Genomic DNA, 15357 nt, shown 5'->3' on the forward strand with positions numbered 1-15357 from the left:
ACCCTAAGCTGATCTTAGTCACGGGACAAGAAAATCTGGGATAAAGGCCACTGTGAAGTCCAGATGAGCAGGTTAGGCACAGAGAAACGACACATGAACCTAAATGCTAAATCTACATTTTCTTTCTAATGGAAAGATCAAAAGAATATAAAATGCCACGATTGTCCTTTGTAAGAAAAGCAGAAATGGTATCAGCGCATAGATTGATACCAATGCTAGGTAAAACCCTGAGTAAGCTGTGAGGAATCTGGGCTCCACTCTCTCTCTGCTTCAAAATATAACATCAGGGTAAAGGGGCACATATATGGTGACGGATGGCAACTAGACTTTTGGTGGAGAATACGATGTAGTCTCTACAGAAGTTGAAATATAATGATGCACACCTGAAATTTATACAATGTTATAAACCAATGTTAACTCAGTAAAAAAATTAAGAGATAATTAATAAATAAATAAACAAAATATAATCCTGAATGCTGCTCTTTGTGGATTTGAAAATTGTTTGGGGGAAAAGGTCTATCACCTTCCCTCATACAAATTTCATCCACATAGTAACTTGAAAATTCTCCTTTAGCTCTTCTTTCCAACATAATAGGAAAATTAGTCTTTCTAGCTGGGTTTCTCTCAAACCCTTAAACTCAGACCAATCCTCTCACAAAATTACACCAATTCAATATTATGAAATACACACATGCGAGAGAACTCACAGGTGTAAGTAAAGCAGCAGGGGCAACTCTGACTATGAAGCAGCCTTTTTTTGAGGGCTTTGCCTTATCTTTTTTCAGGGAATGGATCATACTATGATGTAGCTAAACCACCTATGAGGTAAGAGACAAAGTTTTAGCGTTTATTTAGCATTATTTAGGGATGATCATGAGACCACTTAACTCAAAGTTCAGTTCTGAGAAAATGTGAGATGAAGTGTATAAAAGCATTCTATTAAATTTTAAGCAATTTACAAATAAAATGCTTTCCTTTTGCTGGAAGGTCAAGTAAGCCAAAAGGGCTAGTGAACAAAACAGACTGGAATATCACAGACTTGGGTTCAAATCCTATCTACTTGACCCTGGGCAAATTCCTCACCGCTCTGCGTTTTGGTTGCCTCATCTATAATATGGTATTATTGATGTATTATATATCTCGTCAAGGTGAAATGTATTCTGCGTTAATAATGCCTCCCTCACTAAGTTAACGAGAAGATTAAAGGATATTTGCAATGTGGTCTTAATGGAGATCCTTGTCTTGTTTCTGAATTAAATAGGAATGTTTGTGTATTCCACAGTTAGCTATGATCTGGCTATTGTTTTTCAATATTATGTAAAAATTTTCCTAGAAAGTCTTCCAATAAAAATGTAAGAAATGGAATTGATTTTATCTCTTTTCTGATATTTTATTTCCAGTTATAGATAGTATAAATCTCTGTTTAGAAAACCCCAGAAGAATCAACTAATAAAACACTAGTACTAATTTAAAAAAAAGTTCAGCATGGTGACCAGATTAAAAATAAATATTCAAAATTCAAGCTGTTCTATATACTAGAAATAAACAGTTGGGAAACATGATGGAAAAAAATCTCATTTATAACAGCAACAAAATACACAAAATATATAAGGATAACTTTGTTTAAAAAAGTATGCCGTATCTCACAGAAAGAAAAATTATAAAATATTTCTGATGGAACAGAAAGAATATTGGAATAGGGAGATATTCCTTATTCTGAACATGATGAACAAATGTGGGAAAGATGTCAATTCTTTGCAAAGTAATTTGTAGGTTTAATGTACTTTTGATAAAGTTTCAAAAGATTTTTAGAACATATCCAAAATAATTTTGAAAAAGTAATGAGGGAATATCAAAAGATACTATAAATCTACAAAAATCAATACAGCGTGTTACTAGAAAAGAAAAGACAAAGTCCAATGGCTCAAAAACCTATAAGAATTTGATATGCAACAAAGTGAGTGTCACATACTAACAGGGAAGGAATTAACTCTTCAATGACGACATTAGAATAAACTGGATAATTTTTAAAATAATCGACCTACATCCTCATCTCATCCTATACATCAAAAGTTACTCATTCCATAATTATTTAAGCGTTAAATGTAAATACTGATGCCAGAGAAAAACTGGGAGAAAAGAAGGGTGATGTTGTTGGCTCACTCCAACACACACACACACACACACACACACATACACACACACACACACATTTGTAAACGTCACCATATAGAGACAGAGATATGTAGCTATAGATACTTACTTGAATGTCAAAATACGTCATAATAACACAAGTGGATGTGACCTGACTCCCTGGTGGTGACGACAGATCGCCTGGGTGGACCCAAGTGATCTGCTTGGTCAGGAGGGTGTTCTCTCAAACCTCACTGCGTTATACGTACGTCTAACAGACACATTTGGTTAAAGAAAACATCTTTCCCAGAAAGGAGGGGACTGTTTTTCAGTCTAAGTGTTGTAAGTAGCTATTTCCGTCTTCTACAATGTCTGTGCAAATTCTTATAAACAAAATTAAACATCCAATAGGGGAAAACATTTCTTTAAAACAATGATGAAATTATTTATATTTATTATGTGAGTTTAACCTTAATAGTAGACCCGGGCTATCTTATCCTCTCTTAAGGCCCAAACTAGCCCAGCAACACATCCTAAAGAAGCACAAATCCAACTCCATGACCTTGAAGAGTAATGTAGATATCTTCTTGACGATGATTTGATTTTGTTCTGAGGGGCAGAGGTAGCAGCAAACACAAGGTTTCACTGCACAAAATACAGCAAATTCACTAAAAACCCTCTTTTCCTATCCTTCTCATCAAAGCCTCACCAATCAGAGCAGCAGCTCATATCTGTTATCATCTTGTCCCCAAACTGTAGCCCATTCTGGCCTTTTTTCTTTTCTCCTTCTTCTCCTTCCTGCCACGTCTCCAACTTGTTGTGATTTTCATAACTTTTCCCCTCAATCAGTTATCTCCATATTTCCACATCTTACTTTTTAATATATTTCCATGCCTTTTCCTATGTACATAAATATAGCCTGTATTCTCCCAACCACATCTCACTCCAACTAGCGGAGCCAAAGACTTAACATTCCTTCTTATGAGTAGAGAAATGGGGAATGGAAAAGAGAGAAGGGAAAGGTGGAGGGATTATAAACATTCATGATTTAACATAGTTTCCCTTTATCCCTGTCACACACATAAAAAAAAGTCAGTATAAAAATACTAAACTTCCAACAGACAAATGGATCAAAAATATGAACATATACTATACAGAAGCAGAAATATATAAAACAAATGGACATAGCAAAAAAATCAACCCCACTAGTAAACAATAGCCAATGAAAACAATGAGATATCATGATTTAACCAGCAAAGATTCAAAATTATAATATTCAGTGCTGATGGAGTTATAGTGAGATTGGCATTCTTATATAATGCTAGTAGAAATAAAAACTGAATAACCATTTTGAAATGCAACTAGTCAGGACATATTGTGAAATTTTAAAAGTTTCTAACCTTTGCCATTTCTAGGAATAATTATAAAGAAACAATCAAAGAAACATAAACAGATCTATGTATAAGTATGTTCATTACTTGTTTTTGCATTATTTATAATGACAAAAGTTAGAAACAACCAAAATGTCCAGGGTTGGTCTGCTGGAAAAAATAATTTAAGCTATCGTGATACCCTCAAATATTACTCATTAAAATTGAGATTTTTGACATTATGTTGTACACCTGAAAGTAATATAATGTTGTATATCAATTATATCTCAATAAAAAAAATTGAGATTTTTGAAGTCTACGTAATGACATTGTAAAATGTTCACACAATAATGTGAAGTTAAAATTTATTGCATAGAAAACCACACGTGTTGAATAATCTCAGTTCTATAGCACAAATGTATGCATAAGTAGGAAGAAAATACACCAAAAATGTTAACTGTGGTTAGCTTTGGATTGTGGAAATTTTTGTTTCCTTCCAATCTTCCCTGAATTTTCCAAATTACCCGTAATGAGGAAGAATGAGAGAGTATCACTTCCGTAATCAGAAAAAGAGTTTTTTTTTAGAACCTAGAAATGACATCCAAATTCTATTGTAAATAATCAAATGCCATTCCTATTCATCATTAATTAACATTTCAAACTCGTAGGTGAAACTTAAAGACTAAATCCCTTGTCCCTGGGAGAGACTTTCTTGAGGATAGAGTATAATACTCAAGTTCCAGGTAATTCGATAAAGTTGAAAAGAATTGGGGAGAGAAGCGAGGAGAGAGAATTATAGAGCAACATGTGAGTTGTTTGGTTTCAGGAAAAGCCTTACTTCCTTGTTCTCAATGATAAAGAAGGCAAGGAATTATTAGAAGCCATTCAAGATGAATTATTATTGAATTTACATTTTCCCGTTTGAGACACTTGATAGGTTAGATTATCTCCACAATTTTATCAACAAATGGTACACCTTTCTTTGATATTTTTGGGTTGTTTTTATTATTTATTTATTTTTTGCCTGACCATGGACAATTATGGTTGAGCACCTGATGCTAAGAATAGGATTTGATATTGACTAGATACAATTGCTTAACACACAAACCTTCTGGACACATCAATTGCAAATTGTACACAGCATCTTAGAGCTGAAAGTTAACAGTAGAGGACAAACTTGGTTGATTTTGTAAGATCATAGCTTAACCAAATCATCCACTCCTTTACCCCCACCTTCCATCTTGCAAACCATGGTGTTAGTCACCTGGGGGAACGAGGTAAGAAGATAAAAATAATTAAAAATAAATCCATCATGGGCCCAGTCCCGTGGCCTAGTGGTTAAGTTCAGCATGCTCCGCTTCAGTGGCCAGGGTGTGGCTCCCGGGCGTGGACCTACACCACTCATCCATAGCCATGCTGTGGCAGCAACCCACATACAAAACAGAGGAAGACTGGCAACAGATGTTAGCTCAGGGTGAATCTTCCTCAGCAAAAAATAAAAAATAAAAAATAAATAAAATAAATCCATCTTCACTATTAGAAAACTATCTTAGAGTCTACCCATTCTTAGAAAGTCCTGATGCCAGTATCTTTATGTATAATACACATGGAGCTCTTCTGCTTATTAAAAACATCCCATATGGATGGGATTAAAAAAAGAAAAAAACTTCTCAGGGGATTCTTGGGTTTTCCTGAGGTATTCTAATTTTAGGGTAGTTCCAGAGCTGAACATTCTCCCAACAGCCAATATTGCCTCTGGGGAGCCCCTATAGCCAAACATGAATTAAGAGTTCCTCTTGAGAAACAGCTTCTACACTGTAGAACCTCATGCCCACTCCCATGTGGGACTCCATTCCAAGGCAATTACCTCCTCTTTGCCTAGTTAGGGTGATTTCAGGCCAACCGTCACATATGGCAACTCAAGGCATGTGAGTGACCACACTTATTGGAGTTTGCTTAAAAGAAAAACAAAACTTTTATTATAAAATATAATGCACTATAAAAAAGGACATGAAATCTATATGTACAATTTAAGAAACAGTTATAAAGGAACACCCATATGGCCATCAAACAAATTAAGAACATCGTCAACCCCCCTACAAGCACCTTGTAAGGCCCTTCCTTGTCACAACTCTCTCCTCGAGTTCATTTTTTTTTTTTTTTTTTTTTTTGTGAGGAGATCAGCCCTGAGCTAACATCCGCCAATCCTCCTCTTTTTTTGCTGAGGAAGACGGCCCTGGGCTAACATCTGTGCCTATCTTCCTCCACTTTACATGGGACGCCGCCACAGCATGGCTTACCAAGCAGTGCGTCTGTGCGCGCCCGGGATCCGAACCAGCGAACCCCGGGCCGCCGCAGCGGAGCGCGCGCACTTAACCGCTTGCGCCACCGGGCCGGCCCCCTCGAGTTCATTTTTTGATGCACTCTCTCCTCAGCCCTAGCAGGGATTCTTGGCCAGGATTTTATCACCATTGGAGAAGTGTTAGAAAGACTTTCCAAAAATAGTCCTCACTGTATAGCACATGACACTTTTTTGGCATTTAACAAAAAGGCTGCTACTATTTTAGAAAATTTCTCTATTGATCATAGGAAATGACTATTTTCCAGGACATAAAAGGCATGTACGTTCTGGAGAATAGCTTGCTTTAGTAGTTCAAAAAATTTCAACTTGGTTTTTTATGATTATTTCCAAAGGGATATTTTAAGGAATTTGCATTTCCCCTTTTGAATTCTGTTTATATCATTTAGCTCTCGGGTTTTTTGGTATTTTTCCTATCAGCTTGTATGTGCATATGTATGTGCATGTATGTATATGAAAATGGATGTTGACTCTGTCTGCCATATTTGTAACAAATATTTTCCCCAGCCTGTTGTGTAAGAAAGCATAGAATTCTTAATTCTATTTATGTAGTAGATTATATTAATCTTTTCCTTCAGATTTTTTTCCAACAACTTTCAAATAATTTGAACAGACATTTCCAAATATACACAAAAGTAAAGGGAATATTATGATGAACCCACATGTACTCATTACCCAGAACAATAATTACCAACATTCTGCAATTCTTGTTTCAGTTATTCTCTCCTGTTCCGTCACCATTCTTTTATTGAAGTATTTTAAAGTAAATCTCAGACCCAATATCACGTCACATATGAGTACTTCAGAATATATCTCTAGCTGATAAGAGTTTTTCAAATAACAACCAACACATCCACCAACATTTATAATAATTCCTTAATATCTAATATCCAGTCAGGCTCAGTTTTCTCTAATTTTTTTTAAAAAAGTCATTTCAGAATTGGATTTTTGAATCCAGATTCAAATAGGGTCCATGTGCTGTATTTGGCTGATATGTCACTGAGGTTTCCCCTCCCTTTTATATTCCACGCCATTTTTTTGTTAAAGAAACTGGGCCATTTGTCCTAAGGAATATCCGACTTCCTGGATTTGTATGACTGTATCCTTGTGAGGTCATTTACCACATTCCTCTAGTCCCTGAATTTTCTAACAAGTGGGAGTTAGATTTACGGATTTGAGAAACTTCAGGTTTAATTTTGGGGAACCGAATACTTCATAGGTGGTGCTGTCAACTTCCTCTTGTATTATGTCATGGGACACATAATGCCTGAGTGTCCCACTTTTAGTGACGTTAAAAGTAACTAGTGCTTGCAGGTCCTGTCAGCCTGATCTATCCCTTATAAAATTCCTAATCAACGTTTGAGCTAACAGTTTAACAGTCATTAATAGTTGTTTCCTAGATCCATTAGTGCACTAGGATTCCAATACCTTTAAGCTTAGAAAGTCTCACTCTATTACAATATCAGATCATTAAATATTTTCCCAAGATTTTATTGCATGGCTTTTTTTTTTTTTTTGCTGAGGAAGATTAGCCCTGAGCTAACTTTTCTTGCCAATCTTCCTCTTTTTGCTTGAGGAAGGTGGTCCCTGAGCTAACATCTGTGCCAACCTTCTGCCACAGCATGGCCTGATGAGCAGTGTGTAGGTCTGCATCCACGATCTGAACCTGCGAACCCAAGGCTGCAGAAGCGGAGCATGCCAACCCAACCACTGTGCCACTGGGCCGGCCCCGCGTGTTTTTTTTTTAAACACTCAAATCTTGGCTCAATCTGGAATTCACTTCAGTGTACAAGGAAAATGAGGCTTTAAATTGATTTCTTCTAGAAAAGATGTATTCCAAGAAGGTCTCTAGACAAGTAGTCAAGACAGTCTTTATTACACCACGCACCTAGCCATGGAATTCTGACTGGCTACAGAGCTTTTCTAAGGGGGATCCCAAACTGTTTTCCAAACATTCAACAATTTTTCCAACACTCTTGGTGTCCTGGCACTAGAACATTGATTAGAGAGAGATTTCATTATCTACAGAGACCCCACAGAAGGACTCAGACCTAAAGAATATCCGAGAAGGTTGGGGTGTCTCTTGCATCCTCTTACAGTAAGTAGCACTTAGTAGAATGGAAAACAAGACTTTTGTGATTACTCAGGGTTTTGTTCAACGGCTAAGTTTTTCAATCTTGAAAATGTCAGCTTTTCATTTCTGCAAACCATCATTTTGCCACTGAAGGAAATAACCTTGAAAAATCTGTACACATGACATAATGACTCAAATTTAAGCAGAGGTAGTTACATTTCCTTTTCTTCTTCTTTAAGAAAAAGAACATATTCACCTCTTTCCAGATGTTGGCACCTTTTGTCTGCTCCTTAAATCGGCAGAAATGAAAACTTATTACCCTGCCAGGTAATTATTTAGGTCATTTTTTTTTAAACTACCTTAGGAATAATGGTATTAGGTACTTAGTTTTCATCAGGAATAAAAAAGCTGTAAGGCTTTTCTCAGTGGTTTCCCTGACTGCAAAAATGTTTCATTCCAACTAATGCTAGGCTAGTTCTGTAAAAATTTTAATCACACTATATTTTTGCTCAAGAACCATCTATAGTCCCCCACAGCTTACAAAATCAAATTCAAATTCAAACCTACTTTCAAGTTCTTTCATTGTAGACCCCCTACAATCTAGCCACCCTTCCTCTTACCACTCATTTTTCAGAGTAACCCTTGAATATTGTCACTCCAGCCTATTCTCTGAGCCTGTGAGGTTTTGCAGATGCTAATCCCTATCTCAACACTTTTCTCATTTCTCTTTCCCGATACAGACCCTAGCCTATTTTTTTTTAATCTAGATCAAGTTTAAATTCATCTACAAGCATTTCCTTGGTGGTGGACCTTGTAGATCTCTTTGTTCTTTAAATTATGTCTCTTTAGAAACAGATTGGGGGCCAGCCCCGTGGCTTAGCGGTTAAGTGCGCGTGCTCCGCTGCTGGCGGCCCGGGTTCGGATCCTGGTGCACGCGACTTCTCCAGCCATGCTGAGGCCGGGTCCCACATACAGCAACTAGAAGGATGTGCAGCTATGACATACGACTATCTACTGGGGCTTTGGGGGAAAAAAATAAATTAAAAAAAAAAAAAAGAAACAGATTGGGATGGTTTAGCATATAATTTTTTTCTTTTAGTGTATTTGTTATGATTGTCTAACTAGGTTGTAAGAGCAAAAGTAGTATGCTACATAGGACTTTATTTTTAGACCTTATTAAATTGAAATTCCTGTGAATTTTTTAAAGGATAATTTTGATGATGTGCTATCACAAATGGCATGACCCTAAGAGTGTGGCAGATTTAAAAAATGGACACAATTGTTATGTTTTCCTGTATCTAGGCCCTTTGTAAAGGGCCTCCCTCCTCCCATCAAGAGACGGAGTCTATTTCCCCAGCCTTTGAAAATTGCTGGCCTTGGAATTTGTTTTGTCTAATAGAATATGGGGAAAATGATGGTGTCCCTGTTCTGAGCTTAGGACTCCTGGGGCTTTCTTGGTTTCATTTGCTATCTTGGGACCCCTCTTGCAGCATGTGGACAAGCCTAGGCTAGCTTGTTGGAGGATGAGAAATGATGTAGAGTAGAGACTAGCTATCCCAGCTGAGGTTCTTCTAGACCCACTTGCCCCGGCTTACCTAGCAGCTGACCACAGATGTGTCAGTAAGCCCAGTCAAGTCCAAAAGAACCACTAAGTTGAGCCCAGCCTAAGTTCTGACACATAGAATTAGGAGCCAAATTGTTATTTTAATCCACTAAGTTTGGGATGGCTTAATACATGGCAAACATTAACGAATACAATGGGAAAAAAACCTTTTAGATGACAGAATCTTGATCCTAAAAGATATTAGCATTCTAGAACAATAAACTATACTCTCAAAATAAAATATAACTGAGGTAAGTACAAAGCTTTAAATTCAAGTTCAAAAAACCAACTGTGTGAATAGAGAATAGCAGAGAGATAGCTTACCAACATATATGCAAAACACTTAGGGGCTTTGGTTGACCACAAGCATATGACTCAACCTATGTTGAGTCTTCCAACAAAGCTAATATGATTCTATGCTGTATTAAATGTATAAGACTCCAAGGTGGGCTTGTCCAGAGGACAGTGATCATGATGCTGAAGAGCCTAGAGACCATCTCACACAAAGAAAAATGGAAGGCAATGCAATTGTGTATCCATTGGAAAGACTGAGGGGGCAGAGTGGATAAGACAACTGTCTTCAACTAGTTGAAGAGTTATCATGTGGAAAAGGAACTGGACATGTTTAGCGTCATCTCATTAAAAATTAGGACCCAAGCATAGAAGCTATAACTAAGTAGATTTCAGGTCAACATAGGGAAGCAATTGAGTTAGAGAGGCTGCATATGTATACTCTTTAAGAATGCAGACAGTGTAGTCAAAGCTGGGTCCTCTACTTACCAGCTGTGTGATGTTGGGCAGTTGCCCAACCTTGCTAAGCCTCAGTTTCCCCCTCATCTGTAAAATGGAAATAATAACAATACCATTTTATCAGATTGTGATAAAGATTAAACAGGATTTCTGAAGATAAAATACTTAGCCCAGTGCCTGGCACATAGTAAGCACTCCATAAATTTTATTTATCATCATTAATAATAAGAGCTACATAAATATGAAATGAACTGCCTCAGGTGGTAGAAATCTCCCTCAAACTGGAGGTTTGGCAGGTGTTTGTATGGTAGATTTAAGCATCAGACAAGAGGTTGGACTAGATGACATTTAAATTACCTTCCAGTGCTAATAAGTCATTCTATATCCCTTAAGACAGAAATAACTTCTTTAGTTTCTCACAGAATACTTAGCAGTATTGATCAAATGATGTTCATCTACTATATTTAATAAAATTTTTTGATTATATAAATATAAATGTATACTTTTCTCATAGTAAGAGTTGTTCCATGCTGAAATGAAGTTGTGTAAGGATTCTTGATTTTCTTGTATCTCATCTCCTCAAAAAGAAATATACCACTAAATTTTACTGTTATAACTACATTTTTATAAGAATGTAAATTTTAGTGCTACAAACTCTTCTGTGTGGAACATTTAAATTTGTATGAACAAGGCTCTCATCTTTTCACATTTGGCGTTTCCCTATTGGAATGCCTAATTTTAAACTGGTCAGATATTTTCAAGGTACAAAAGGCCGAACTTTCTTTCATGACTGATCTCCTAACAAAAGTCCAAGCTGGAGGCAATAACCATTTTTCCTTCTCTTTGTACAAACAGCATCTGGAAACGCTGACCACAGTCACTCTTGCCTTCTAAAGGCAGAGCAGGCAGTTCTAACTCCCATCGCTATTCTATTTAATAAAGTAGATCTGGTAGAATTACCTAAATGGGGTAATATGCCTATCTTCCTCAATTATCTCATTGTTATCAGTTAATAGGGAGGAATTCACATTGGCCAAGACCCTGTCTTCATCGTCTCTAACTGATAAAAATCTTTCCTTTTCTTATGATGAGCTTGAGCATGATAATGGGCATTAATCATCTGTGAGGAGTGTTTTACTTTAATTAATGAAAGCTTAGAGTCAGGTACTCTGGCCAAGAGAATCCTAAAATGTGTAAGTGGGGAGAAGAGTTCTGAATTCTGGGTTTGAATGAGCTCTGAATTCTGGGTAAGTGGTGAAATGAATAGACAAGGTATTCATAAGCACAAACAGCATTTCCAGACCCTTCAGTGCCTAGCGCGTGCCATACATTGTGCCACACATTGAGGAATACAAAGATGAGAAACGTGCTCCATTACTAAGAGAAGACAGAAAGACAAGAAACAATTGCAACAAAGTGAGAGCAATGCTGCAATAGAAAACATACAAAGTACAGTTTTAACTCAGGATAGAGGTTGTAGGAGGGGCGGAAGAGAAGTGGAAGTGAAGTGTAAGATAGACTGAAAAAGAGGAGGGGATTAGGCAGGAACAAGTAGAAGGAACAACATGCACAATGGCACAGAGTCGTGAAGTAAAGAGTAGTGTGTAGGATTCAAGGGACTGAGCAACGGGAGCTGAGGCTGGTGAGTGGGGGTAGGAATATCATACATGCCTCACTCTATCATTCAGAGAGATTCAGACTAACTCAGTAGTCAGTGGGAGCCATTCCACCTCTTAGGTAAATAACTTGATCATATTTGCAATTTGAAAGGATAACTCTGTAGTGGTATTGATGAGGTATTGAAAGAAGATAAGAGGCAAGACAAGGAAATCAGTTAGAAGGTTCATCAGTAACCAGATGAGAGATGACAAAGACCTTAATTACAGCAATCACAATGGAGAAGGAGAGAGTGAATGTCAAGGATTTAGAACCGTCTGAACTGGGTGGCCACCTGAATGGAGGAGAGAGAGGGGAGAATTACAGATGACGCCCAAGTACCTGGCTTGAATTCTTGGCTAAAAGGTAGGAACATTCATTGAGAGAGGAATAGAACATTTATAGAGCAGGCAAATCAGAAGAAGGGAAAGAGAAGCTAACTGCTATAGTTTCGAACATGTTGAGCAAATGAAACGAGAATAAAGAAAATTGCTCAAAGAGAGACAGTTGATTAGAAAAAAAAAAAGTGCACCAGGAATGGAACACCGTGGAACACAAAATTGGAGGTATTACTGAGGGAAGATGAAATAGCAAAAGAGACTGACAAGAACAGATGAGAATTAGAACAGTCGGCTCTCATAAAAGCCAAGAGAGGAACAACTTTCGAGAAGAGGTCAATTGAGTCAAGTTAGAGAAGAATTGAAATGTGCTCTGGGTTTAGCAGTTAGGATTTTCCTACTGACCTTGGCAAGATCACTTTCACTGGTGCAGAGAAGGAAGGAAACAACTTCCATGCCACAAAGCATGAGAACATTTTCTCTCTCTCTCTCTCTTTTTTTCTATTTTGTTTTAATCTCAACATGTCTCTTATCGCTGATTCCCTTTGAAAGTCTTTAGTGTAAAAACTGTACTTTCTGCCTTCTACAAATAAATAGAGCCTTTTAAGAGATATTCTGTAAGCAAATGTCTTTTAAGGTAAAGCTGAATTTTTCACTAAGCTATTCGTCGAAGTTTCAGAAGGCATTGACTGAAAAGCAGCCTGAACCCAGGTAATCAGATAACAGCATTCTCAGGCACAATATGAGAATTTCTTTCCCTTTTTCCCCACCACTTCCCTCTCCTTAACAAGCAGCTACAATGTGGAAAGAATTATGCTTGGTGTTTTAGGGACATAAATAATGAATACGGCACAATCCTGCCCCGCCCAAGCCCCCAGCCATGGAGATTACAAGCCCATGAGAAAGACACACTTGCAATCAACCGACCCTCAAGTAAGGTCGGGTGAAATAAATGTCCATAACAGTAAAAGCAAAGTTCTATGGGGGCCCGAATATAATTCCCTATCTCTCATAAAATGCAGGAAATGACCTTTAAACACGTAGACACAATTGGGGAGCTCATCACACCACTAATTACCTCCCTACGCTTCAGACCATAAACTTTTATGCAATCTGCTCTCTGTTCACTCCATTCACACTCATTTATTTTACCAGGCATCCCAACTGCCTCTACAAAAAACTTAAGTGGCATTAGTGGCAAGTGGAGGTTTCAGCTCGACCCTTGGCTTTATTGTGATTCTTTTGTTCAATTGAACTTGAATGATATTTAATAATACCACTTGGACTCTTTTCACTGAGAGTGTTAAAGTTCTTAAAATTAAATGCATAGCCTCATGGATTAGGTAAGCACTAAGCTTCCTTCTCCCAGAGGAGACAAATTGGGACACCAAAATATATAGAACGGCTTCTGAAGAATACTATTTTGATCTGTGTAACCTCATGGTGATATCTTTGCAGTTCGTACCCTCTTTAAAGTTCTTTGTGAAGCAACTGCTTTTCAAGAGACAAGCTAATGCTACATGCTCACACATTATTTCCCCCTTGTGCAGAGTTGCTATTTATAACTGGGGCCTTTTGGAAAATGAAAATCTAAGGTTGGTGAACTGTAGCCAGAGTGACCCATAACATAAGCCAGGTCATACTTTTTTTGGCATCCTTCTGTGTCCTCTCAGGAAACTTTGATTATATTTCAAATAGGAACAGAAAAGAGATCGTCTAAATAAAAAACCATCTCTCCAGCAGGTGGTTAGGCACAGGTTCTTGAGTCAGGCATGCCTGGTTTTGGATGCCAACTCTACCATTTATTAGCTCTGTGACCTCGAACAAGTTCTTTATCCTCTCTAGGCTTCATCTATAAAACGATTAAATGAAAGACTCGGTATGAAGAACTTTATGTCAGTGTTTGGAAGACAGTCCTCAAACAATGGTGGCTAGTATAATAATTATTATTGCTGTTATCACTTATACCAAATTGCCCGGGATCACTGTATATAGCACACTGCCTCACACACGGAAGGCATTCAGTGTTTGTTTATTTCTTAGTGGGTACTTAGCTGGCATAGAATGCTTAGAAAGCAATATTTCCAAGAAGGGCTTCCTCTGGCTTTCTCAAGGGCACCCAGAGTATTGGGAAAGTAGCAAAACAGCATAGTCTGTCTTAATTTTGCTGATAATTCTGTAGCGCTATTTCTCAGAGTTTAGTGATATTATTTTTTTCTGATCAATGTGAATAGAGAGCATATATATATGCCATGGCCATCTTAGGGCATTGATTTTCCCTACTCACAGGTGGGACAAAGTAAAGTTTCTTTTTCCATTAATAACAGACCAGGAGTCTACTTAGCACTTTTCCATCAGAAGTTCCACTTGGTATTTTTCAGTCGGGTTCTGGGAGCGAAATCAGGGTAGTGTTAATGGGAAAGTGTCAGCACATTGAGACAAGGAAAGAATAAACAATAGTTCTGTAATACAAATATGACTCCATGACATTTGAGAATGGCACAGTCCCCAATAGCAAGGGTTGGTGATTCTGTGTGTGTGTGTGTATGTATGTGTGTGTGTGTATGTGTGTGTGTGTGTTGTTAACAAAACATTTATCTCATATTTAAACATCAAGTACATGGTGATGTGGCTGTGCATTTAGTCCACACAGGTTGCACCATATATTTTCAGTCTTTATAGATAAGCTGTACAGCAGGATCAGAAGAATAAGAATGATTTTTGTTTGTTGTTTCTCATTTTTATAGTGTATAGGCATCTATCTGTTTCTGAATTAATGAATTTTTTAAACCTAATAATATATATTCTACAGATATTAATTGTTCATATTTTATTTATTTTCTGTAGGTTTTGGGAGCTGGCATTGAAAATTTTTATGTGCTTTCAGGAGGACATAAAGTGAACTGCCATTGGTTTAAGCATACTTGTTAAATGTCATTACAACTCTTTGGAGCTGATCAAACCTGTTTATAGAGCCATCTTGCCTGTTGGGAAAGCTGGGAGGGAGGGACTTCTTGATCTTGTGCATCAGGATGCATTTCTTACCCAGTTGAACTCCTACGAATGGATCTAAA

General features: G+C 37.4%; 1 protein-coding gene across 7 annotated transcripts in view; it reads right to left on the minus strand.

Moving 5' to 3' along the window:
* RASGEF1B (RasGEF domain family member 1B) overlaps positions 1-15357 on the minus strand; it is a 563361-nt gene that overhangs the window by 122688 nt on the left and 425316 nt on the right. For 5 of the 7 annotated variants that reach the window (XM_058547355.1, XM_058547361.1, XM_058547359.1 and 2 more), the window contains one exon: positions 10320-10376. The exons of the other annotated variants lie outside the window; for them this stretch is intronic. In XM_058547355.1, the coding sequence (XP_058403338.1) occupies positions 10320-10376 (57 nt within the window). The remainder of the gene's footprint in view (positions 1-10319; positions 10377-15357) is intronic. 7 annotated transcript variants of the gene reach the window in all.

Source organism: Diceros bicornis, chromosome 8, assembly GCF_020826845.1.
Source record: "Diceros bicornis minor isolate mBicDic1 chromosome 8, mDicBic1.mat.cur, whole genome shotgun sequence".
NCBI classification, from domain to species: Eukaryota; Metazoa; Chordata; class Mammalia; order Perissodactyla; family Rhinocerotidae; genus Diceros; species Diceros bicornis.